This window comes from Notamacropus eugenii, chromosome 2 (assembly GCF_028372415.1).
Source record: "Notamacropus eugenii isolate mMacEug1 chromosome 2, mMacEug1.pri_v2, whole genome shotgun sequence".
Classification (NCBI taxonomy): Eukaryota; Metazoa; Chordata; class Mammalia; order Diprotodontia; family Macropodidae; genus Notamacropus; species Notamacropus eugenii.
Window position 1 is genome coordinate 475,329,493 of NC_092873.1, and position 27,201 is coordinate 475,356,693.

The following is a 27,201-nucleotide window of genomic DNA, read 5'->3' on the forward strand; positions in this document are numbered from 1 at the left end:
GTTTGTCTTAGATTCAAAGATCTCCAGGAAAAGAAACTCTTCAGTTTCCCTTAGCAACTTATTCCTGTGGCTATGAAATTTAACTTTATTTTAAGGCAATATGTGACACTGCAATAAAAATGGTGAAAAGTGAGAATGATTTTATGTTCAGATTGTTGAGATGTATAAAACTGAGCAAAGAAAGAAACCAAGGGAAAATTTTTACTGAACACTTAATAAATGCATATTGACTCTCTTAATAAAAGTAAATTTTACTCAGTCCCATCCAGATAGTTATTACTATTATCTGCCTTTTCTGCCCCCTTCTCAGTGGCATCTGGTAGCCCAATGGATAGATATGAGACCTGGAGTCCAGAAGTTTTGAGTTCAAATCCAGCCTCAGATACTTACTGGTTGGATCACCCTGAGCAAGTCACTTAACCTTAGTTTCTTCAACAGTAAAATGAGGATTATAATAGTGCCTGTCTCATAAGGTTGTTGGGAGGATCTATATATATTTCCCTCCCCAAGCCCTGTCCCTTTGAAACCACACTGACTTTTCTATCAGCTTCAGCTTCTCTGACTTCTGAGTTCTTGCATAGGTGTATTTCCTGATCCTTTATTACCCCACCTGCTCTGCCCTGCTGATAGCAAGCACTTAAGTATATAATCTGCAATGGTCTGTGGATTGAAACAATATCCAATTTACTGGAGCCTTGAGAGTGAAGTTACATTAATTGTAATTATCCACACTTAATAGGATCCCATCATAGTTGCCAGAATTGGTTTTATATCAGACAGATTTTATATAGACACAGAATTGTGTCCCCATGAGCAAGAGGCAAAGGGATGCATTTCAGCATGGTTAAGCTTTATTACTTCAGGTGTTTCTCTATACAATGCTCCATCTTAGAATCCTGCTTCAGTTTTCAGCCACAGTAACTCAAATGATTACCTATAGGAAAGAATATTACGCTGTACCACAGTGAAAAGTTCTGACAGCGAAGGGATTCTGAGTATGGGAAGAGGTGTGAATGGGACCATCTCCTTCCCTTGTGGTTATTTAAATGAGGTTTAAATTCATAACTCAGCTCTCTGGGATGTCTGACACAGTCCTTCTGAAACAGGAAAATGACCCCCGGCAACTGCTTCTTATTTGATGAGTATTTACTTAAAGGTGTGGAAATGGCTTATTTTATTTTATCAGGGGAGCTGATTTATGCCAATTTGGCACTTAAGAAAGAAGAAAATATGAAATTCTATTTATTTTTAAAATAGCCATGCTCATGCTCTGAACCCAGACATAGATATGATTCTGAATTAGACATTCTGCAGACATTTATAACTAGATCAAAGTGAGAAAAAGAGCAAGGAGTATAATAGGAAGAGCAAGTAGTTTGAGCCATTCAAAGAAGGGGTGAGGTTTCTGTAGACGACCAACAACTCGAGTCTGCATGGGTTTCAAGGTCCGGTCCCATTGGGTCAGGATGGCATTTCTGGCTCCCTTCCACTTTCCTGGTCCCGTCAGTCGAAACTGGTATGGGCTGCAGGGACCAAAGAAAACTTCCACAGCCAGCTTGGGGTCTGTGAGGAACAGCCAAAGTATGCTGGGCTTGACACCAATGAAGGAGGCAATTTCATCCATGTAGGTGATGTAATCTATCTGTATCGTCTGACTGTTACCAAACCTTGAGAGAGAAAAAACATACTGCCATGAGTGACTAGATTCAGCAAAGAAAAATAAAATGTGAAAGTGCTATACTGTTTAAATTACAGATCACCTGTGAATACACCACATTCCTAAAATAGATTTATGAGCTTTCATGACAAATGAAACATCAATGCTTTAACATCAATGTCTTTCCCCCCCTTTAATGGGAAAAAAATGATACTTGTTAGTATTTGCTTGTATTCTGGTTTTCCTTCTTTGACTTAAGTCTTTTATTTAAGCACCTCCTTTCTCCATCCCAACTGCCTATTCCTAATGATGAAATAAACTTTATTATAGATGCTATATGGTAAAATCTTTTAAGGCATGATTTAAAAATTCTAGTTTCCCAAGAAATCATATTTCCTACTATCACTATAATATAGTTTGGGGGATTCCTATTGATTTAAATTGTCAGAAATTGCTGAGTTTTTTTGAAATTTCCTTTATGTTTCTAAAGATGTTCTCCTCGTTGTTTCAGTACACCAATACTTGCAATCCTTACGTCCCTAATATAACTCCAATTTGATTATAGTGAGTCATTTTTGTATACATTCCTGAAGTCTTTTTGCTAGGATTTTATTTAAAATTTTACATCACTATTTGTCATTAATGTTTGTCTATAGTTTTATTTATTTGCTTTATCCTTTCTTGATATGGGTATTAGGACGATGCTTGTTTCATAGAAGGAGATTTGGTAGAATATCTTCTTTCTTAATTTATGTTAATAATTTGTGTATCATAGGTATAAATTCTTCACTGAGTTCCTACAAATACATTTGAACCAGTTTGTCAGATTTTAATAATGCAGTATCCCATATAATCTCTGAGATGAAGGGAACCTTAGAGGATATCTAGTCCAATACAATATTCCTGATAAGTTATCACTTGCAGTTATCTAGTAATGAGAAACATATTACCTTCCTGGGCACCTCACTAATCACCTATAATTGTAAGAGGATTTTCTTGATCTCCAGCTGAAATCTGCCTCTATAACTTATACCTGTTGCTACTCATTCTATTGTCTTTGGTAAGTCAAATATGAGGGCAGCTAGGTGGTGCAGTGGATAGAGAAGCAGTCAGGAGGACATGACTTCAAATCTCACCTCAGACACTTGACACTCACTAGCTGTGTGACCTTGGGCAAGTCACTTAACCCTCATTGCTTCATTCTAGGTCATCTCCAGTCATCCTCATGAATAGCTGGTTGCTGGATTCAGATGGTTCTGGAGGAGAAGTGAGGCTGGTGACCTGCACAGCCCTCCCTCACTCAAAACAAAGTCAAGTGCAAGTCATGTCATTATTCCTCTGATGGCATGGTCTTCTTTGGTGACAAAGGATGAACACACACAAATATAATCCTTTTTCAATACAATATTCTTTCAAATGCTTAAAGAGAGTCATCATCTCTTTTGAGCATTGTATTCTATAGATAAAATGTTCTCAATTTCCTTAATCAGTCCATAGAGGCTATAGTCCCCATTCATCTAATCATCTTGTTATTGTCCTTTGGATCTACTCCATATTGTTGGCATTTATTTACATTTATAGTCTCAATATTAAATAGAAATCAGCAATAATATCATTTGTCTAGACTTTGAAAAGTAAATAAAATATAATGACTTTATTTTTAAAGAAGTTAGTAAACTGTATTACTTGAGGGTGGAAGCTAACATCAGTATATATTACTACCTAACCTGATGAAGCACACTTTCAGCAAGGAAGGAAGGAAAGAAAGAACTATTCTTACCATTTGAGGTTTTTCCTCATTTTCTCATCAATGTCATGCATCATATCACTCACAGAGGGCAAAGAACATATCCCTAGAAAAGAAAATCATGATCACATTTTGAGTGGCAAAATGCCATCTCACCCCATGGATAGGCTGAGTTGGAAACTACTCAGAAATAGTTAAGAGAGTTTGGTTTGAGCCTAAAGTGGCATGTCCTTATGAAGTCCAGTGACAACTTTAGCTCTAAGTAATAAAATGCTATCTCAAATAATACTAGGAGTAACAAAATAGTAGGTGATTATTTTGATCTACCTGGAAGATTTTGTTCATCTTCTAAAACATAATCCTAGTCACAGTGAATAAAATAATTACATAATGAAGGTGATAATCAAGGTAGTTAGATGGCACAGTAGATAGAGTGTTGAATCTAGAACCAGGAGGACCCGAGGTCAAATCTGACCTCTGGCATTTACTAGCTGTGTGACCCTGGGCAAGTCTCTTAACCTCCTATGACTCTGTTTCTTCAACTGTAAAATGTAAAAAAACCCCCAAAATTCCAACATTGTCATGAAGCTACAATGAGATCACATTTGTAAAGTACTTTGCAAACCTTGAAGTATTACAGAAATGCTACTACTACTATTTTACTCTTATTCACTTTGGTTTCCATTTGCAACTTTATCAATAAAGGGAATGTCTAGTGTGGAAAAATTCCCCACAGATGCAGATCCATAACTCATCTGTTACTGATTTAGACTTATTCTCTGGGGGCACTGAGAGGCTAAGTGATCCCTCTGTAGTCATATAAATTATATGTGTCCATGACAGGACTTTAGCCCAGATCTTTGTAAATTAAAGACTGGCTGTTTAACCATTAACTCAATGTAAGTCTTGATGCTGATGCTGAGGTTGATTCAAGTAATTTCTTTAATAATCTTTGCAAAATGATTTAAATTCAATTTCAGGAATGAGTTTCCCATTTTTAGGAATGGTATCAATTTCATAAGATGGGTGCTAAAGTCCTTTCTGACCTATAATTGAGAGGTGGCTAGATTATTGTAGTGATTGGATTTAGAGTTGGAAAGATATGAGCTCAAATTCTGCCTTGGACACTTAATAGCCTTGTGACCCTGAGCACTTGTCATATACCTTTTCTTGACTCAAGTTTCCTCATTTGCAAAGTGGAGATAATAACAGTTCTTAAAGGATTCTTAAATTCTTGAAGGATTGTTGTGAAGATCAAATGAGATAAAAAGTAAGCTCTTTGCAGAACTTCAAGTACTATATTACACTATCTGTCTGTCTGTTCATCCATCCATCCATCCATCCATCCATCCATCCATCCATCCATCCATCCGTCCGCCCATCCATCTGTACGTCCATCCATCCGTCCATCCATCCATCTGTCCGTCTGTCCATCCATCCATCCATCCATCCATCCATCCATCCATCCATCCATCCATCTCTCTCTCTCTCTCTCTCTCTCTCTCTCTCTCTCTCTCTCTCTCTCTCTCTCTCTCTCTCTCTCTCTCTCTCCAGCTATCCAGCTATCCAGCTATCTAGCTATATTTTAGTTTCTGTGATTCTTTGTGCTTTATCTCCTTGAAAGGTAGGGCAGACATCCTTTTTTCAAGACATAAAGACAGAGAGGGGAACAAACACTTGAAGATAGTTCCATGGGAAGTTATCTTAGCTTGTTGAGGAATTGGGAGCAGAATAGAAATTTTATTTAGAGAAGACCCAATTTTCTTTCAGAGGTCACTTAATTCTTGGGATAGATTAAGTAAAGGACAATTCCATTCTCAGTTCTGATATGGAGGGTTCTGGAGAAGACAAATTCATGCATTGATTGCTTTAATGGTTCTGGACTTCCCTTGAATGAGGTAAGGGTAGTTTTGGACTCCTCTGAGGTCTTTCAGATCTTGAAGATGATCTAGAAAAACCATATAAATCCCAAATTGATCAAATGGATGATTCCAACCCCTCTTTGGATCCCTAATCTTAAAGCTTTTGACATTTAAGGCATTTCCTCCAAAGTTCCATCCATCTGAGATCAAACTTGTTTGAAGTTAATAAAATATAAATAATAAATTGTCAATAGATCACTGGTTTAGTTAGTTAGTTAGGTATACTCTGACTTTGGTATTTTGGTTCCTTAAGAACTGGATCCCTCTTTGTACCTCTACTTCCACATGATTACATCTACACTTTGTATCATGGTTATCAAACAATTGGCTCCCATAATGGTCTCCAGTTCTTGCCTAGAATCTCATTTCTCCTATTTTATCTGTCCCTGAACTTGTCTTTCTGAGATTTGGTTGCTAATATCTATATCTGGACCTCTTTGATATTGACTTTCTTGAACTGAACTCCTCTACAATTAGGACTCCATCTGTTTGCCATGCTCATACTTGGATAGATAGCTAGATCTTTGATTCACTTTGGATCTTTTACTGACAGGTCTCACATTTATCAATTTTCTGTCCTTCTACCTACCCTTTATTACTCTTACAGCCCATCGGGACTGCAGGTCAACAGTAGGTATGACAGCACCAAGGGACTGGATGAGGCCAATCACAGCCATCGTTGGTTTCTCAAGGGGAGGAGGGAAGACACCTTTAAAAAGCGTCACTTCATTGTTTCTGCTTTTGATGATTGAGTCATCAAGGAAAGGGTAGGCATAACCATAACCAGTTGCAAAAATGACAATGTCAATGGCTTCAAACACTGTCCCATCCTGAAATACTGCAGATGTTTCTGTAAATTCCTTGACATTTGGCTTGATGGTTACTTTGCCACAGATGATGCGGGCTGGAAGCTCGTCGTTGAACACAGGCTCTTTTCTGAGTGTTCTGAATTGAAAAAAAAGAGTCAGTGTTTCAGAATATAACATTTTTCATTTTTTTTTCAATTGAACATTACATAAAACAAAAGGAAGTAGTATAACATTGATGGTGTTCGTTTTTGCCCAAAGTATGGCAAATGTGCCAGAAATGCTACCATGCTTTTCTTGGTTTGCAATGCACAGTAATCCTGGGCAAATTGTATGATAGATGATGTATATGTGTGTGTGTGTGTGTGTGTGTGTGTGTGTGTGTGTGTGTGTGTGTTTACCTCAATCCTATCACATAGCTTGCATTTTTTTATTCCTTTTCTTCTTCTACAGAAACTATCACTTCTTCCCCAGTTTAGGTAACCCAGTGACCTAAACCTTCTTACCCACCTCCGCCTACACCTAACATATACATTAAAACCTTATTTCAGGAAATGATTTCTTTTGGGAGTCAATATATGTCTGTATATTATCTTGAGCACCAGCCTCCTCTCTTCCTGTTATATTATTAATTAGATTGCAGAGGCCAGTTTAAATACTAACATTTTCCTTTTTTTTTTTTTTTTGTGAGGCAGTTGGGGTTAAGTGCTAAGTGTCAAGCATTAAGCTCAGGATCACACAGCTAGTAAATGTCAGGCATCTGAGGCTGGATTTGAACTGAGATACACCTGACTCCAGGGCCAGTGCTTTATCCACTGTTTCATCTAGCTGCTCCTGCTAACTTTTTCAAGAAGCTTTCTGTCTCCACTTCAGGTCATTAGTCATTTTCCACTAACACAGTATTATTGTACATCATAATCATTTGGATTTATTATTTATCCAATGTCAAGCTCCACGAAACCTCTAAATTTCCAGTTCTAATATTCTCCGAATCTATGTGTGTGTGTGTTCATCCTTCATTGCCAAAGAAGACCATGCCATCAGAGAAATAATGACATGACTTGCACTTGACTTTGTTTTGAGTGAGGGAGGGCTGTGCAGATTACCAGCTTCACTTCTCCTCCAGAGCCATCTGAATCCAGTGACCAGATATTCATCAGGATGACTGGAGATGACCCAGGATGAGGCAATTGGGGTTAGTGACTTGCCCAAGGTCACACAGTTAGTGAGTGTCAAGTGTCTGAGGTGAGATTTGAACTCAAGTCCTTCTGACTCCTGCACTGGTGCTCTATCCACTGCACCACCTAGCTGCACCTCTGAATCTGTGAAACAAATAGTAAAAAAGAAATTCATTTCCACTACTGGAGATGGGACAAGCATTAGAAAAAAAAAAAGAAAATTTAAGCTGTAAGTTTAATATAAGTTATGTTCCAGGAGTTTCTCTACTAGTGTGTATGTGTGTGTGTGTGTGTGTGTGTGTGTGTGTGTGTTTTGGAAAGTGCAGGTGTGATGTCGGTGGAGTGAAACACTGTGAACTGGTCAGTCAAAAAGAGAAAAACCAACTCAAAAGACCTTTTACCTATAGCGTTCATGGGAGAGGGCTCCAGTTTGAACTAGGAGAGGAAAGAGGATCAATCCAAGAGGAGAAACCAGACTTTGGAGGGATCTAAAGACTCTCATAAGGAAGAGACTGGACTCTCTAGCTTCACAGTATACTTGTAAATAACCTGCCTAATTTTTGTTATAAGATTCTTCTTATTTCATTAAAACAGTAGCTCCATACTCTCAATAGCGGGCTGATTCAAGTTACAAGCGATATATTGAGGACGGTAGGTAGATGAGGCAAAAAGGACAAGGACTATGGTCCAGAGACTAGCCTTTTGTTAAAGTTTGAGCGGTAGCAGTGGGGCTGGGGACCTCCAGAAGGGAGGTCATTTCTTACACAAAAATGACGATGCTTTTTTCTTCACTGGGGACCGATTTCTGATTTATTGTTATTGTTTTAGCAAGAGGAAAAACCTGGAAAAGGAAATTCTTCCTTATTCTTGCAAGTGTTCCTCATGCCTTGAAAGGATAAGAAAGGATTTTGGAGATGCTTTAGGATGACCTTCTCATATTACTGATGAGAAAACTCAGGCTCAGCTTATTTAACATCACACTAGCATCAAGTGAAAAAGCTTATTATCGTAGAGCCCAGGATCACAGATTTAGAACAATTAGAGACTTTAAAGATTATCATATGTAACACCATTGTTTTATAGATTGGGACATAGAGAGATTGAGCAATATCCCCGGGGTCTCAACATCTGTAGGCAACTGAAGTAGGATTTCAGTTTAGATCTTCCTGACTCTTAAGCCAAGTGCCCTATCTATTAAGTCACCTAACTTCCTCTCAGAAGTAAGTGCATCAAAATATCATGAAGAGACTTGAGAAGTTCTGTGGAATGAGAATGGATGAACTTGGAATTAGATCCGGGGACTCTTGCCTGGCAGGAAAATATTCTACTACTGAACCACTTATGCAGCATCGCTTAGCTGGGCAGGGACTATCTTTGGCCTCTTTTTGTATCCTCAGGGCTTGGTACAGTGCCTGGAACATGGTAAAAACTTGATTGTTTATTGACTGACTAACAGACAGTTGGTAACTTATTTTCATTGGATCCATCTAAACTTTGGCATCTCTGCTTGTCTCAAAGTTAGTCATGGGCCACACTGAGATAGCCCAGAAATTTTTGCTTGCTAGCTTACTTCCTTCTTTCCCCTTGTCTTCTTGGTTTTAGCACAGTAATGTTTGTTGAGCTTAGGTAAATTCTGGCTCAGTCAATGTGTGCTTTTGACTATACCAAATGTGAGGTTTAATCACCATTGTGATATTATTTTATGCATATTGTTTGTGGGGGGGAGGGAATCAAATGAGAGCCATCCTATAAAATGCTTGCACTAACATGAAAATACTCAGCTTATAAGAATTTGAATATAATTTACCCATCTAAAGGCATCAGTCCGTAGTTCTCATGCTTAAATTTCCCATTCATCTTCTTCATATACCACCAATCAGCGAAGAACGTAGGAAGGTTTTGTCTGAGGAAGCTATCAAAGCGGTTTATATATACCATGTCCCAAGGGTAGCCATCATCCCAGACACGACTCATCACCCAGGAGCCGCTTCTAGAACTAATGACAACCTGAAAAAAAAGTATCAAGAAGGTAGATTGAATTCCCATTTGGTAATGATGAGCAAATCAGACTGTTAGGGGCACAATAACTGGACTTAGAATCAGGGAGACCCCTGGGTAAGTCACTTAAGTTCTCCCTCAATTTTCTCACCTGTAAAATGGGAGTAACAATAGCCCCTACTTCCTAGTCATTGTGAGGTTCAAATGAGATAACATTTGTAGAGTGCCTTGTAAATGTTAAAGCATCATGTAAACGCTATCCTCATCATGTTTTCTAAGCATACTTTCATATTAATCAAATTCTCAATATATAAGGAAAGGTGTAGATCAGTTTCAATTAGGGGAACCCCAACAAACTGAAGTTGAAATCTTAAGAAGGGATATTATACATATCTCTCTACAAAGCACTTGTTTTCAGCATTTATATGTACAAAAGAATCCTGTTTATCTTTTTTTTTACTTGTCTACTAAAGTATAAATATTTCTCTAAAAATGTTACTGGTTAAACTGACTTAAAATATTTCCAAAAATAGTTCCCTAGGTTCACACACACACACAAAACCCCAGCCCGTCAATTGACCTATTTACCCAAATCTATCTTCTTTCTCTGTTCCATTTTGCAGAATAATCTTCTTAACTTCCTGGTTTGCTGCCATTCCTCTGATCAAAATTTGTCAGTGACTCCTCATGACTTAAAGAGTAAAGTTCACCCTTTTAGGGAAATATAGATATTTAAGACTTTCCATAATCTAGCCTCAGTCTACATTTCCAAGTTCATCTCCAACTACTCTCTGATAACAAATACTTTGACCCAATCAAACTAGTCAGTTTGCCAGATATACAAAGCACACTCCTGCCTCCATGTCTTAACTTCCCACCTGGGATGCCCTTCCTTCCTAAAGGTCCTTTATCTATCTAATTTCTTTTTCAAGGAACTCCAGGCCCTCCTCTTCTGTGAGAATTGACTCCACTCTTTCACCTCTTATGAATCTCTCTATTCCTTTGAATTCATAGTACTAAATCCTTCCTTTTGGGTGCTTAATAATTGATAGCCTTCTTAGCTACTGTTATTTTGACTTTCAAATATCTAGGTGCTGTCTCCTCAGCTAGGTTTCAAGTTCCTCGACAGAGAGAATTCTTGGTTGCGTGTCTTTGGCTCCCCCATAGTGCCTTGGATATATAAGTTTTTCATAAATATTCATTTATTATTGTTAATTGGTCTGGTATGGCCACTTGCTTCCTTACATTGTTAATAGATGAAAGACTTGATCCATGTAGGTCACACCACTTCTTTACTCTGACAAATGTTTTTATTTATTTTTGTGAGCTGCTATGGTTAAATATAAAGAAAAATTTCCTATTAGACCTTTTCAAAGTGGAATGGGATGCCTTGCAGGCAGTAAGTGTCCCAGTTATATAATTCTCAAGGGTAAAATGGAAAGACCATTGGCTCTTGAGACAGAAGACCAGGGGTCAATTGCCACTTCTTACTCTGCCTATGTGACTTTGGGCAAGTCATGTGCCTTCTCTGAACCTTGTTTTTGTTTTATGTAAAATAAGGGGATTTGAGTTAGAAGGCTTCTGGCTCCCTTTGCTCTCCCAATCTTCAATGAATTTTTGGGGTATGGATTAGACTAGTTAGCCACTGAGATTTCATCCATCGAATTTCTTTGATCCTATGACTCAAACTCTCTTTTTCCCATCACCTGACAGTGCATTATGAATTTTTAATATGTTGGGCTAACTTAACCTCTGATTCACTGAGAATTTTGGAGAGAGGATTCTTGTTCAGATATAGGATTGATCCAAGTGTGCCAGCTATTGAGGGTTGGTGATTCTGGGATTAGAAGCATGCTGGGACACCCTCAGCCCAGTAGACCCAGTTTCTAGAAATAGCCTCCATATTACTTGTTCCATTGACATTGGGGCATACTTAAGGAATTTTTGATGGATTTTACCTAAAATCCAAAGCATACTAAAACCAAAACAAAGTAAGAAGGTTTAGAAAAGAAGACTCTGGAGCCTTGAAAGAGATTTTTCCTATTACTGTACTTTCGTAGTCCTATTCTAACTTCACCAATCGATGGATGCCTATACTTCTAGATGGAGGGTGACCTGGCCTTAACTACTTGAGTTCCAAGTCAACTAAGCCATCACAAGTTTCTTATTATAGTACTTTTCTAATATAGGAATAATACTTAGCTCAAAGGTAAATCACAAGACGTCATACCTGTGCTGCTGTGTGACTCAGCTCTGTAGCGATATCACAGCCTGAATTCCCCAGACCAATCACAAGCACTCGCTTCCCTTTGAATCCTTCTGGTCCTTTGTACTCCCGACTGTGATAGGACTCGCCTTTAAACCCTTTCAGTCCTGAGGGGGAAAGTGGAAAATAAATGAGATTGCTAAAGAAAATCAGAAAAGATATTTCATTTAAATCTGGACTCATCTTTTACCTTTGTTTGTTATGACAAACTGCAGAAATGATTTTGTAAGTGCCATGCTCTCAAAGAAGACCCTCATTATTATTAATTATTATTATTATTACTGTCAAGCCCATGGACAATTTTAAAAGCATTTGTTCAGAAAGAGAGGCACTTAGGGGAAGTGGATGGAAGGCTGACTTTAGAATCAGACGGGCCAGGGTACAAGAACTGGCTCTGATATATATTGGCTGTGTGACCATGGATAAATTACTTAGTCTCTCAGCACCTCCCTGGTGACTCTCTAAGAGTAAAGCCAAGTTATCAATTTGCATTAGTGGAGGGAGTTTCCACACAAGGATGCATTCAACTGATGCACTCATAGGTTTGGTTGGAAGTAGGGTGGGGGAAAGTGTTTTGACATTCTGTGATTTAGAAAAACAATAAAATAATGACCAGAATAAAACATTAAACAATCAATATTTTTCCTCTGCTAGTTCTGTCAACTTAGTCTTTACTGTGTGACATATTGAAACTCACCTGGAAAGTCATTTTTTGGCAGATTGGGGTACACGTGATGTCCTGAACATATCATAACACCATCAAACACAGCTGATTCCTGCTTCCCATCCTTTTCAGTCACAACATCCCACTGGCCAGTGACAGAGAAATCAGGGCGCTTCTTTACCTTGGAGACCAAGGTCTTAAGGAAAACAGACAAAACCCATGCTGCTTAGTAGTGGTATGCATGCATTAATAGGCCAGACAAGTAAAGATGTGGAATTTACCTGAATTTGGAGGCAGAGAGGATATAATGTGCTTAATAGGTAGAAGGATCAATCAGTCAATAAGCATTTCTTATGTACCAACTATGTGCCAAGAGCCACTTATGTTAAACACCGAGGATACAAAGAAAGGCAAAAGACACTTTTTGACTCCAAAAAAACACAAACAACAAAACCCTCACCTTCTAATTGGAGAGACAATATGCAAACAACTGTGTACAAATAACCCACGTACAAGATAAATAAAAAATAGCAGAATGAAGCACTCATACTAAGAGGGTTTGGGAAAGGTTTCTTCCAGAAGGCAGGACTTGAGTGGTCAAATCTAGGTGACCCTCATTAGCTTCATGTTGAGAACTTTAATGACCCAACATTCTCTAAAACTAAAATCTTATCTTGAAGAGGATCTCTTTCTTAAAAAAAATGATTGTTTTATTAAGAATGAAAAATGAAAATAAATTGAATGAAACTTATTTAGTAATTATTTACATTTAAATTAATTTCAATCCATAGGACTATCGGTTTTGAATAGGAAGACATGTTAGAGATCATCTAGTCTTCAACACACAGGGGCGTGTAGAATGCTGGACTTTTGAGTCAGGAAGATCAGAATTCCAACATACTCACTTGCAGAGTGACCCTGAGAGAGTTACAGTCTGAGTTTTCAACTGAGGTCCAGAAACGTTATATGATTGTCTCTGCTCGCATGGTCCATTCCGAATCATATGAGTTTTAAGATTATAGGATCATAGATTTTATTTAGAGCTCAAAGCGACTTCAGAGGTCATCTTATCTAACCTCCTTATTTTATAGATCAGGAAACTGAGTCATAGAAGGGCAAAGTGATTTCCTCATGGCTACTTAGGTAATAAATAGTACAACTTGGATTTGAATAGAGTTTCTCTCAGGGTTCTTTTATCCCCACCCCTTTACTGTAACACACTGGATGAAACATCAGTAATTTTTCAGTTACTGCCTCTAAGTCTCCATCAGAATTCTTTGTTTTCCACACAGTTCAACTTCAGAAAATGATCCTGTTTTATTGATTAAAAATTACATTAAAGAATGCATTTCTATCTCTCTTGCTTCTGTACCCCAAGGACCACTGATCCTTGCCATCTGACTTTCATCTGAAATCTTCTATATGCATCATCTTGCACTATTAGAATGTGATCTCCATGACAGAATGAACTGTCATGCTTTTCTATATGCATGTCCAGCTCATAGCACAGAAATTTACACATAGCAAATAATATGCTTTCATTCATCCACTTAACTTATTTTTCACTTCTGCTCTGAGTGCATAATCCTATTCATTTTTCTTCTCATGTGGCCACAGTAAATATGCACTCTACTTTTTTTTGTTCTGCTTCTCTTATTTTTCCTTATTTGTATTCCTAGTATTTACCAGTCTTAATGGCTTTGGGTATTCCACTTCACTAATGAAGCACTTTTTATTTAATCATTCCCCTATTCTTGGACATAGACTATTCCTAGTTGTTGTTGTTTCTTTCCAATTACATATAATGCTATTGTGAAATTCTTTCCTGAATAAGGTTTCTATTTGTGATGTGGTAATTTGTGCCCTGGATAAATTATTTTCAGAATCAGAGATCCCTTTTAGAGAATTAAAATCTGGTCTTAGAGTGACCCTTACGGATGGAATTCACCCCTATTTATACAAAAACAGATCTTACACATAGATATAATCTGATGAACATGAGTAAGACCCTCTTTTCCTCTTTCTCTCATCTAATCAGTCCTCTTATATTCTAATATTGTAAATGAAATTTCATAAATGGAAGTTCAGCTTTAAATTCAAGAGGAGTTTTTAAGTTCCCTGGGGAGATATAACACATTAACTTAGCAAATTAACACAGCAACTTAGCAAATAGCAAGCATTTATTCAGCTACTACTACTAAGGGTCAGGTGCCATGCTGTGTGTGCTCTGGGGATACAAAGTCAAAAGTGAGATAGTTCTTGCCCTGTAGGAGCTTGTATTCCATTAGAGGATTACAACATGTCCCCAAATAAATAAAAACAGGAAATAGAGCTAGAGCTGTACATACATAAATACATATAAATATGGTACATGAAATACCTACACATATGCCAGTATATAGGTATATATACATACACACAGATTTATGTATATATACATCTAAATGTGTATACACACATATATACATGCAATACATACATGCAAAATTTAGATATAGATTGAGATAGAGACATAAAGAGACGAGCAATTGGGGGGAAAAAAGATAGGCTTCTTGAATAACTTGGCACATTAGGCAATAACTGGGTAATTATTTCTCAGAGAGTTTTGCAACTTAAGTGAAGGGTCAGATGGGACCCAGGTAGACATTGCAGTGTAACGGAAAGACGAAGAAGACCATTGGAATACCAGGATGGTAAAATGGGAAGAATTCTGGATATGGAGTCAAAGGACATGTTTTTCAATCTTGGCTCTGCCCCTTACCACCTATGTGACTTTACCTTATATGTAAAATGAGGAGGAGGGGCAGACTAAATGATGATTACCAAGGTCTCTCCCAACTTGAAATCTATAATCTAAAGAGCCCTGGCCTTTTAGTCACATCTGTGTTCTCATATCCAAGGGTTTGCAGGTAAATGTCTAATGATTGTCTCTCCAGAGAAAAATTCTATGTACAATATAATTTTAAGTTTAATCTGTATTTGTAACATTTTGTCCATCACTTTATTGTCTACACAATAAATAAAGCATTAAATCAAGCCTTGATTTGTAGCCTTTGCTGATTTCCAAGTTGTAAAATGTTCATACTGAAAATTTAACAATTGTCTGAGAACTGCCATGAGCTGGTTCCAGCATACTATTGCTCTTATCCATTGACTTGCTTTGTAGCCTCTCCGAGACTCAGTTTTCTCAATAGCAAAATAAAGGTGTTTGATTGCTAAGTTCCCTTCCAGTATTGATATTCTTAGAGTGTAGACAGACACATTTTGATAAGGGGAACCTAGTGAAGTAAGTCATTGAACTCTTCAAGGAAGGCAGGCTACGTTGGGACATTCTAGTGTAAGAGGTCCCAGTATTGGCAGTTGGCATTAAGTGAGTGAATAGTGCTGAAAGTGAAGGTGGAAGAGGGGGGCAGAAGGGAGATGCTTCAAAGAAACTGTGTAGGATCAGTTCTGTTTGCGATAACTTACCTTAAACCTTATATATCTTAAGAGATTCTTCTCTTTGGCAAATGTGACGATATAGTCCTGGAGCTTGCTTCTATGCATGAAAATGGGGTAGTTATCTGGGTAAGGAAAATCCGGGAAACACATCATTTCTTTGGAGGAGTTGGTAAACACAGATTTATAAATGCTCCCTCTGCCTTCTTCTGCATGGTCCTGAGGGGGAAAAGCATAGATATAAAAAAAGCAAAGCGGAGAGTCTGTAACTGAGCAAGCCTGTGAAGACTGAGACACATTTCAAACTGACTTCACCAGTACAAAGGGTACCTTTGTCTTTAAGTCAATTCAAAAGACCATGAAGAAGAATGTGTTGGATAGGAGAGATTGAAAGAAGTTGAGAGTATACTGAAAAAAATCCAGATAAATAAAGAGAGAGTATAGGACAAGCATGATAACTGTCTTCAAATACATTAAAGGTTACCACAAAGATATGGGAACAGATTTCACTTTTGCTTCAGAGGGCAGAACTGGAAGCAGTGGGTAGAAATTTAAGAGAGGCAGCATTCTTTATAAAGTAACATTTTCTGATAATTGGAACATTTCAGCAATGGAATAGTTTATGCCTTTGAATTCACTTACATTTAACAAACATTGCTAGGTACCCCATGTGTGCAGAATACTGTTCTAGAGACTGGTGAAAGATACAAATTTTAGATAGCATATGCCTCCTCTACTTTCCCCTGCCTCATAGAGCTTATGATCTAAAAATACCAGTGAGCACATACACAGATAACCAAAATACATTTAGTATAGCTTGAATTATATATATCTGTGACCCTAGACAAGTCATTAATCTCTTATTTTTCTAGGTAAATTTCAAGATAAGTTGTAAAGAGGGTGCCATTCTGCATTGGGAGGGGAAGTTTGCTTATCTAGGAATTCTCTACCCCAATGAATCTCAGAACCAGTCCCTTTCCCTCTATATGTTAAATACATTAGAGAGTTATAAAACAGATTATAAGTTTTAGTCTTAGAGAAGTGCTAGGGGGTACTGAGAGTTGAAGTTGGGGGAAAGGGAATAAAAAAGCATTTATATAGTGCCTAGCACAGAGCCAGGCACTGTGGTAAGTGCTTTACTAAAATTATCTGTTTCAAATGGGGACCAGGACCACCACGTAGGATTTGAATCGAGGTCTTTCTTTTTCTTCTTAAAAAAAATTTATTTATTTTTAGTTTTCAACATTCACTTCCACAAGATTTTAAGTTCCAAATTTTTTCCCCATCTCTCCCCTCCACTCAGCCCAAGACAGAATGCATTCTGATTATCCCTTCCCCTAATCTGCCCTCCCTTCTATTGCACCCTTCCTTTCTCTTATCTCCATCCCCTCTATTTTCTTGTAGGACAAGATAGATTTCTATTGCTTGTATATCTTATTTCCCAGTTGCATGTAAGACCAACTTTTAACATTCATTTTTAAAACTTTGAGTTCCAACTTCTCTCCCTTCCTCCCTCCCTACCCATCCCCACTGAGAAGGTAAGCAATTCAATATAGGTTATACATATGTAATTATGCAAAACACTTCCATAACAGTCATATTGTGAAAGACTAACTATATTTCCATTCATCCTATCTTGCCTCCCATTTATTCTATTCTATTCTTTCTTTGGTTCTATCCCTCCTCAAAAGTGTTTACTTTTAATTATCCTCTCCTCCCATTTGCCCTTCCCTCTATTATCCTCCAAACCCCTTTCCCCCTACTTTCCTGTAGTATGAGATATATTTTCATATCAAATTGAGTGTGCATGTTATTCCCTCCTTAAGCCAAATGTGATGAGAGTAAGCTTCACTTTTTCCCCTCTCACCTCCCCCCTTTTCCCCTCCATTGAAAAAGCTTTTTCTTGCCTTTTTTTGTGAGAGATAATTTGCCCCATTCCATTTCTTCCTTTCCCCTGTCAATATATTCCTCTCTCATCCCTTAATTTTATTTTTTTAGATATCATCCCTTCATATTCAACTCACCCTGTCCTCTCTGTCTATATGCATATAATTCCTCCAACTACCCTAATACTGAGAAAAGTCTCAAGAGTTACAAATATGATCTTTCTATGTAGAAATGTAAACAGTTCAACTTTAACAAGTAAACCTAGATCTCTTGTTAAAATAATTTTTAATGTTTTTTACCTTTGGGATTTTTATTTTGTACTTAAAATACTTAATAAAATGAGCATTTCCTCTACCTAGCAGAAAAGAAAAAGAAACTTGTACATACATGAAACTGTGTATAGGTTGCTATTCTTTTTTTAAAAAATTAATTTATTTTTATTTTTCAACATTCACTTCCATAAGATTTTGAGTTTCAAATTTCCCCTCCTTTCCTCTCCTTCTCCTTCCCAAAGACAGCATGCAATCTGATGTAGGCTCTACTTATACATTCTGATTAAACATATATATTCACATTAGTCATGATGTAAAGAAGAAGTTAGAACCAATGTGAGGAACCATGAGAAAGAAGAAACAAAACAAAAGAGAAGGAGAAATAGTTTGCTTCCATCTGCATTCAGACTCCAAAATTCTTTCTCTGGACGTAGATGGCATTTTCCACTGTGACAACTTTTGGAGTCGTCTTAGATCCTTGTATGCTGAGAAGAGCTAAGTCAGTCATTGTGCAATGTGGTTGCTACTGTGTACAATATTCTCTGTGAACCAGGTCTTTGTCACAACAGCTGTCTCTCTATTCTCTGCACTTGAGGACCTAGAGGGAGAAATGTGGCCTTGAGGCTGCAGGTGCCCCACCCCTGTGTCTAAGGAAACCTTTTTCTTATGGGTTAATGTGGCAATATTGCAATTAACCATTGGCATCTCTTTGCATTTAGTTTAGAAGGGTCATAAAAAGAAAGTATGTCACTATCTACCTATTTTTTTGCCTTCAAGATATATTTACTTATCAAGGAACATGAATTCCCTCTCTCCCCCATAACCTCCCAGGTTAACTGTACGCTTCTTAAGGGACAGGGACTGTTTCACTTTTGTGTTGTATCCTCTGCACCTAGCATAATGTCTGGCACATGCTAAGTGCTTAATGAATACTGATGAATTGATGGATTAAAGCAAGACTTTGACTATAGCTCATAGAAGTCATTGTTTAAAAGCTTTGATTGAACCAAGAATGTGAGATGCAGAAAATGCGTGAAACTAAAGCATACTTGTGGAATTTCAGCTCAATTAATTCAAAGTTTATTAAGCCTCACTATGAAGAAGGCAAAGGAAAGCCAAAACCCCTTTCCTCAAGAAAAAAAAAAGTAAATTTAATCTATGAGGAGATTAAACATGCACAACTGTAATGCCCCTTCTGCATGGTAGAGGGTCTTGGTCCCAGATTGTTGGAATTTTGAGATTTCTTTCATCTTCCAAAGGAAAAGAAATATCACATGAATTCTGGATAGTCCAGACTGGAGGGAGTCTAAGGAGAAAGAGGAGGAAAAAGCGAGACAGATATAGAAAAGGTCTTTCTTATTTCCCAGTTTTTCACTGTCACTCTGACCTTGGGATCTCTTTTTCTCTCTCTCTATAGGTATGCATGTACATACACGCATACATCATAGATACATGGAGCACACCCAAGACCCAATGGTCTTTATCCTGAGTTCCACTCTGGGTCCAGGGCAAGGCGACATCTTTCTTCTCAGGGTTCTAGGAATATCTGTGAAGGGTGATGGTGGAGTTCTGCAGAGATAGAAGAGAGTGTAGGAGTGGGTGGTGTTTTTCTGATGCTGTTGGAATGAGTTCCCACTGGTGTGCTTCCCTCTAAGTTTATCAATTGAGAATAAATTTAGTTTAGGTCAATCTTAAGTAGTTTTTGTTGTTGTTTAATTAATTTGTCATGTTTGACTCTTTAGGACCCCGTTTGGGTTTTTCTTGGCAAATATACTGGAGTTGTTTGCCATTATTTCCTTCTTCAGATAAGAAAACTGAGGCAAACACGGTGAAGTGACTTGCCCAGGGTCACACAGTATCTGAGGTCAAATTTGAACTCAGGTCCTTCTGACAACGGGCTTGGGGTTCCCACTAAGAACAATCCTCTTATCCCTAAACTGTGACACACTCTTCCCATAAGTAAATAAATAATCCAGGGGCAAGTGGGCTTAAGCTTAGATAGCACATGTGACTCATGTGCTGATAGCTCCTAACTATTGGAAATCTTTTTTCTTCCATTTATGAAGTGCTCAAGGGGCTCCCCTTAGGCATGTTGTAGGTTTGTTTTCTGTTTTCTTTTCTTCCCCTGAGATCCTTATGAATGTCTAGTCCATGTCTAGTCTGTTTTTTTTTTTGGCTTCCAATACAGATACTGCTATTTGCTGCTACAAAGATGAAACTAGGACAAAGGGTAAATGAGAAGTTCTGCATTGTTCAGACCCTTCAAAGTCTCCCAGGTCCCCTCACAGTCAAAAAGTAAGTGGGAGGGGAAGACCTAGACTGAAGGCTGACACCGAGGTCCCCTTTCCTCTGCTTCCTCTCCCAGATGGCTCTTCTTCAGGGATTTAAGCTAGGTGTGTGGCTAAAGTTTCTCTGGCTCATCTGAACACAACTCACATATATTACTCTACTTTTCACACAATCTAAAGTTTATTATGGATGGATGGATTGATTATGATATACTCTTATTAGTTAAAACAGCAAAGGTAAAATATAATTGTGTGATTTCAACTCTGTTTTTACAAAAATACTATTTACACACATGTGTGCATATGTACTTATCAAATGAGAAAATAATTGCAAAGCTTTTAGTACAATGTCTGACAGTCTTTTTCTTATTATTAGTGAAACAGTGACACCTAGTGTTACATAAAAGTAAATAAAAATGAGGTAATTTGAAGATAAGGAAAGTAGCTCAGACCTTAAGAAGATAGACTTAGGTGTTGTAATAACACTAAAAAACTTACTGCTTGCTAGTAGGATTTAGGTATCTCACCCTCCTTCCTGTCTAATTATGGGTTAATTAAATCTCCCCTCCCTAAACAGGAAACTGTGGGGGGTGGGGGAGATTTACAGTAAGGTTCTCTTTTGATAAAGGCCTTTTTTCCCCTTAAATATACAGGGAACTTAGCCAAATTTATAAAAATAAGAACTATTCCCCAATTGATAAATGGTCAAAGGATTTGAACAGGAAGTTTTCAGAAGAAGAAATCAAAGCTATCAATAGTTGCATGAAAAAATGCTCTAATTATTAATCAGAGAAATGCAAATTAACACAACTCTGAGGTACCACCTAATACTTATTGGATTGGCTAACATGACAGAAAAGGAACTAAGAAATTCTGGAGGGGGTGTAGAAAAATAGGCACACTAATGCATTTTTGATGGAGGTGTGAACTGGTCCAACCATTGCAGAAAATATTTGGAACTATGCCCAAAGGATAATAAAACACTTTTACCCAGCAATACCATTACAAGGTCTGTATCCCAAAGAGATCAAAAAAAGGGAAAAGGACGTATTTGTGCAAAACTGTTTATAGCAGCTCTTTTTATAGTGGCAAAGAATTGAAAATTGAGGGGGTGTCAATGCATTGGAAAATGACTGAATGAGTTGTTGCATATGATTGTGATGGAGTGCTATTGTGTTAAGAAATGGTGAGAGGTGTAGAGAACAGAGTCAAATATACAAGAATACAAGTCATTCCCCAGTTGACAAATGGTCAAAGGATATGAACAGGCAATTTTCAGAGGAAGACATTAAAGCTATCTATAGTCATATGAAAAAATGCTCTAAATCACCATTAATTAGAGAGATGCAGATCAAAACAACTCTGAGTACCACATCACACCTATCAGACTGGCTAACATGACAAAACAGAAAGATGATAAATGTTGGATAAGATGTGGGAGAGTTGGAATGTTAATTCATTGTTGATGGAGCTGTGAGCTGATCCAACCATTCTGGAGAGCAATTTGGAACTAGCCCAAAAGGCTACCAAAATGTGCATACCCTTTGACCCAGCAATATCGCTTCTAGGAATGTATCCCAAAGAGATCATAAAAATGGGAAAGGGTCCCACATGTAATATTTATAGCAGCCCTCTTTGTGGTGGCCAAGAACTGGAAATCAAGGGGATGTCCATCAATTGGGGAATGGCTGAACAAATTGTGGTATATGAATGTAATGGAATACTATTGTGCTATGAGAAATGATGAACAGGAAGACTTCAGAGAGGCTTGGAAAGACTTATATGATCTGATACTGGGCAAAAGGAGCAGAACCAGGAGAACTTTGCACACAGCAACAACCACAGTGTGCGAGGAATTTTTCTGGTAGACTTAGTTCTTCATAGCAATGCAAGGACCTAAAAGATTGCCAATGGACTCTTGAGGCAAAATACCTTCCACATCCAGAGAAAGAACTATGGAATTAGATTGCAGAATGAAGCAGACCATTTTCTTTTGTATTATGTTTTGTTTTGTTTTATGGTTTCTCCCATTCATTTTAATTCTTCTATGCAACATGACTAAGGTGAAAATGTTTTAAATAGGAATGCATGTGTAGAACCTATAGAAGATTGCAAGCCCTCTCAGGGAGGGAGTGGGGAGGGAGGGGGGAAAGAAGGGGAGGGAAAGGAAAAAATCTAAGATATGTGGAAGTGATTGTAGAACACTGAAAACAAATAGAATAATTTTTAAAAAAAGGAATGGTGAGAGAAAATTTTCACAAAATTGTGGGAAGACATATGAACTAATGCAAAGTAAAGTAAACAGAATGAGAACATTGTACACAGTAATAGCAACATTATAAAAAGAATCAAATGTGAAAGACTTATCTATTCTGATCAATACAATCCAAGATAATTCAAAGGACCCATGATGAAAAACACTATCCACCTCCAGGGAGAGATCTGATGAACACTGAGTGTAGATCAAGGCATACTTTTTTTTTTTTACTTTCATATTTCTTGCTTTCTTTTCTTTTTTTTTTTTGCAACATGGCTAATATAGAAATATGTATTCCATGACTTCACATGTATAATTAATATCACATTGCTAGCCTTCTCAATGAATGGGGCAGGAATGGGAGGGAGAGAATTTGGAACTCAGTATTTTAAAAAATGAATATTAAAAATTAATTAATTTTAAAAATTCTCCTCTTCCTTCAACCGAGGAAATATAAACAAATCAGAATAATCCAACCCAACATATAGTTTGCTCTTATAATTCTTTAAGGATTATTCCTTTCTTTTCAAGCTATAATATAATAAGTAGAGAATAAAAGGTGGGTCATGTCTTCTAGAATTCCTAATTGAACTATGAGATTTTTCTCAAGGATTCAAAGAATCATGGAGCTAGTGCATCAAGAGGTCTCAGAAGCCAGGTAGTCCAACTGCCTCATTTTACAGATAAGGAAACTCAGACCCATGGAAGGAGGTTAAGCAAGTTGCCCAAGGTAATTCAAGTAGTAAACATCAAAGGTGGAATTTTAACCCAGCTCCTCTGACTCCATGGTTAAAGCTCCTTCCACTGAACCAAGTTGCCTCCAAAGTGTCTATAAAGAATGGAGGTTTTATTTAAGCTGCAAATGGTACCACAGTAGAAGGAGGGAAAGGGAAATGGCAATCCTTCACTAAAGTCCTATGCCAATGCCTTGGTGAGGTGTATAAGGAACCCTGCATTTTCTAAGGCTATGACAAAGGAGTACAAGCTCTGACCTGTTCTATGTAGATGGAATCCTTTTAGTATGAATACTGTGAATAGTTCAGTGTCAATTTCAGGGGAATAAATTAAGTAAACTCATAAAGTCTTGGCATCAGAATGCTAATCAACAATGATGATTTTTCTTGCCCATATTAAGTGACTCCTCTTGAAATAAATAAAATATGAGTGGCCAAATAACAAATTGTTGCACAATATTTGGACACTACATTTTCTAATTTGCTAATGATTAATCCCAGACTAGGTGGCACAGAGAATAGAACACCAGGTCTCAAGTCAGAAGAACATTTTTAGTATCTCTGCCAAGAAAAGCCCAAATGGGATTACAAAGAGTCAGATATGACCGAAACAACTGAACAAGGCTAACATCAGAAGACAATCTCAGGGAACTCTGAAATTTCACATTGCTGTACTTGTTCCTGGCTTGAAAGTAGTTTTACGGAAGGTGAAGGAAGTAATTAAACAAACAAGCATGTCTTATTGATGTTGTTTTTCATATTGTTGTCATTTTCCAATTTTTCTCCCCCATCATAGAAACCCTTGTAACAATAAACTATTCAAATAAAACAAGCACTTTGACCATGACTGACAATATACGCCTCTTTCAGCATATATAGTTCACTACCTCTCTGGGCACTTTTTAAGTCTGAGCAAAGTCAAAAAAACTGTCCTATCACATGAGGCAATTTTCTTTCCTTGTAGCATTATAAAAGCCCACTGACCGAGAATTTCCACAGACCCCCGACGTCATCACTCCTCTCAAAACAGGTAGGCTCAAGGCCTTCTTCCAAACATGCCCTGATGGAGGCCAGGCCACTCACCCCAGCTCCAATGATTGCCACTTTCTTCCCCATGGTCTCCTGTAAGAAGAGATGCTCAAGCAAAGCTTCATCAGGTAGCATTATTACTTAACTCAAAATTTTACATTATATATGTTTGATTTAATGAGAAATGTTGGGTTTTGTCCCCATTTCCCCCTTTCTACTTAGAGATCTCCAAGAGTCAACTTCTCATAGTGGATTGGGAGATGGCTTTAGACAGGACAACTCAGCTTTGACTCCTTACACATATTAACTATGTAATGATAGGCCAGTCAGTGTCCCTTATATTCTTTAAAGACATAAATTCCAGAGGAGAGTCTGATCTTCATCACTGAAGCAACTTTCCACACTGGGACCATCCATAACCTGCGAAATCATAGATCTGCTTTCCCATATGCACTCTAATTCCAAAGACTCTTTTTTGGTCATTTGACTGTGTTTTGCATGATCATTTTCAGTTCTTATATTAAATATCCTACTTTTAAATTCCATAGAAAATGTTTATTTTGCTTACTTTTATATTATACTTAATTCTCAACTTTTCAGAGATCGATAACCCAATCTATGAATTAATAATCTTTTTCCTTCTTCATTTTTTGCTGGTCTTATGATTTTCACTCCTTACTAACTCCTTTAACAGAGTGATTAAGAGAAATTAAAAGATGAGGAAAGCAAATAGTTTTATATTTCACTTTTTAATTTTTTTATATTTCATGTTAGGGTAATGATTTAAAGAAAGTCCCAACCAAATGTAATTATTAGATTTTTTGACCTCAGAAACACTTTTCCCAATGTCTTGCCTTTCCCTTCACCTTCCTCTCAGAGACATGCATTTCACCTTCATGTCATACCTCTGGTAATATAGATGCAAAACCATACAGAATGTTAGAAAAGGAAGGAACCTGCTCAAAGATTATTTAGTTCAATTTCTTCATTTCAGAGATGAGGAAAGAGTACAAAATTTCCCCTTACAAATATAACAAGCATCAGTTTGAGAAGTATTGCTTATTCACACTATTTTTAAAAATAATTTTGAGCCCAAATTGTGGAATAATTTCCAGTAAGATTAGATTGATTGGAATTTGTTTGTTGCATCAGTCCTTACAACACCCTACACTTTGTTCCAATAATGTTGGGAGTAGGAATATGACCAACATTTTTATTGTTGCCCACCCTTCCCCTCTTCCATTCCCATCCCTCAAGTGTCTACCTTTCTTCTCTTTGTTACCTTCTCTTTTTCTTCACGTCTTCTGTGTCTTTGAATGCTCTGCAAAGGGCATGAGGAATTTTATAAAAGGGAGTGGCTTGCATAATCTCTCCCTTAGAGGCAATAACCGATGATAGGAGGAGCTCCTCTTAAAGAGGAAAAAAAATCCCTTTTTACTTAGTGATCCATTGAATAACTCATGCCAAAAAAAAAAAAAAAAAAAAACCAAAGAAACAAATAAAAAAAAGTTCTATGGTAACTTTATGCTTTAGGATTTGGAACTCATATTCAGAGCATTCTGGGAGTTATAAAAGGAGATGAATGTGAAAAATAATCATTGTTTTCTAAGTTTCATAGCCCCTGTAAAAAACTGCTATAAAAGACCCCTATCTTATATACCTTTTGGCATAATTTCAAACAATCACCATTATATGTAATTACACAAGTAGCTCTCTGCTTTCCATAAAGTGCTCTTCTTATTTCACTTAGGATAAGCTGGAATTTTATAATACTAATCGACTCATCGACTCAGTTTTTGATTCTCAACACCTCCCTCAGTTGTCTTTCCACTCTGATTAAAGAGCTGGAGGGTGGAACATTAAACTCCTCCCAAAGCCTTCCTTTGTAGAGGTTTCTGACCTTTCTGGTAACTATGTTTTCCATTAATGACTGTGTTTGGTTTTCCACCATGTCACACCATGTTTCTGGCCAGCTATCTCCTCTTGGTCCAATTACCCTTTCCAGCTTATTTTTTGAATTGTCTCTTCCCATAGGTGCTTAATAAATGTGTGTTGAATTGAATTCTGAGAGCATTGTCTTGATCTCACTGGCAAATAAGATGGATGAAAGCAACTAGCTTGACATAGGTAAGGGTTGCAGTATAGTATGTTGTTAAAGGAATGCAGTTATGTTCTTCAAAAAGCACAATATAGACTTATCCAGCTGTTCTCTTTTTCTTCCAGTGATAATGCATCTGTTATCTTTTATTGATTTACCTGTTGTGTAACTCCAGGAAAATGTTGGCTCCAGAGTCAGAGATTGTTTCTCTTTTTTCTTTGTATTCCATGCAGCTAGTTTTGGGTTCTGTGTAGATTTGGCACTTAAATTATTGCTGTCTTGGACTGGATACGATTTAACACAAGCAGGGTGTTCAATAAGTAAAGTGAAGAAAGCAAATAAAAAACTGTAATTCAAATTAGGGTCACATATATGAAATAATACATTTTTTTTTAAATAAAAAGAGCTAGGCAGTGGACAGAGTGTTGGTTCTAGAATTAGGAAGACCTGAGTTCAAATTTGACCTCAAATACTTGCTAGCCTGGTGATCCTGGGTCGATCACTTAACCTCTGCCTCAGTCTTCTCAACTGAAAAAAAAATAAAAAAGATTTATTATAAATATGTACTACCAACCAAGGTTACTGTGAAGATCAAAATTGATAATATTTGTAAAAGTGCTTAGCACACTGACTGGCACATAGTAAATGCTTGATAAATTCTTGTTACCTCCCCGCTTTTAAAAGAAAATCCTTTGACAAACAAGAGTTAAGTTCTGGATCTAGAAATTGAAGGTAGCCCAAAGGACATCTTTAACATCTGGAAATTTTGGATTGAAAACGCTACTGGTCATTAGGAAGACCCCTGAAAATTGCCTTCTCTTCCTATTTCCTCCTTCATCTCCTGTCTCACATGATGAAATGTCTTTACTCCTTACCAAGGTTAACCACCTTTACCTATTCAAGCAGTCTCATTCTATCTTGTCTCCACCAGATTGTTCCCTCTGTCTTCCCCACTCTATA

At 37.3% G+C, this 27,201-nt stretch overlaps 1 protein-coding gene across 2 annotated transcripts; it reads right to left on the reverse strand.

Moving 5' to 3' along the window:
• Positions 1-829: 829 nt before the first annotated feature.
• Positions 830-25,527, reverse strand: FMO3 (flavin containing dimethylaniline monoxygenase 3). 2 transcript variants are annotated; one of them, XM_072648666.1, is made up of 9 exons: positions 25,426-25,527; positions 24,099-24,236; positions 15,707-15,895; positions 12,272-12,434; positions 11,539-11,681; positions 9,118-9,317; positions 5,916-6,271; positions 3,438-3,510; positions 830-1,667 (listed from the first exon to the last, which is right to left on the reverse strand). In XM_072648666.1, the coding sequence occupies exons 2-9, from the start codon at positions 24,228-24,230 to the stop codon at positions 1,325-1,327; spliced, it is 1,599 nt and encodes a 532-aa protein (XP_072504767.1). In that variant the 5' UTR covers positions 24,231-24,236; positions 25,426-25,527; the 3' UTR covers positions 830-1,324. The 2 variants fall into 2 exon arrangements, with proteins under 2 accessions (XP_072504767.1, XP_072504766.1); XM_072648665.1 differs by having other exon boundaries at positions 25,408-25,515.
• Between the last annotated feature and the right edge of the window lie 1,674 nt (positions 25,528-27,201).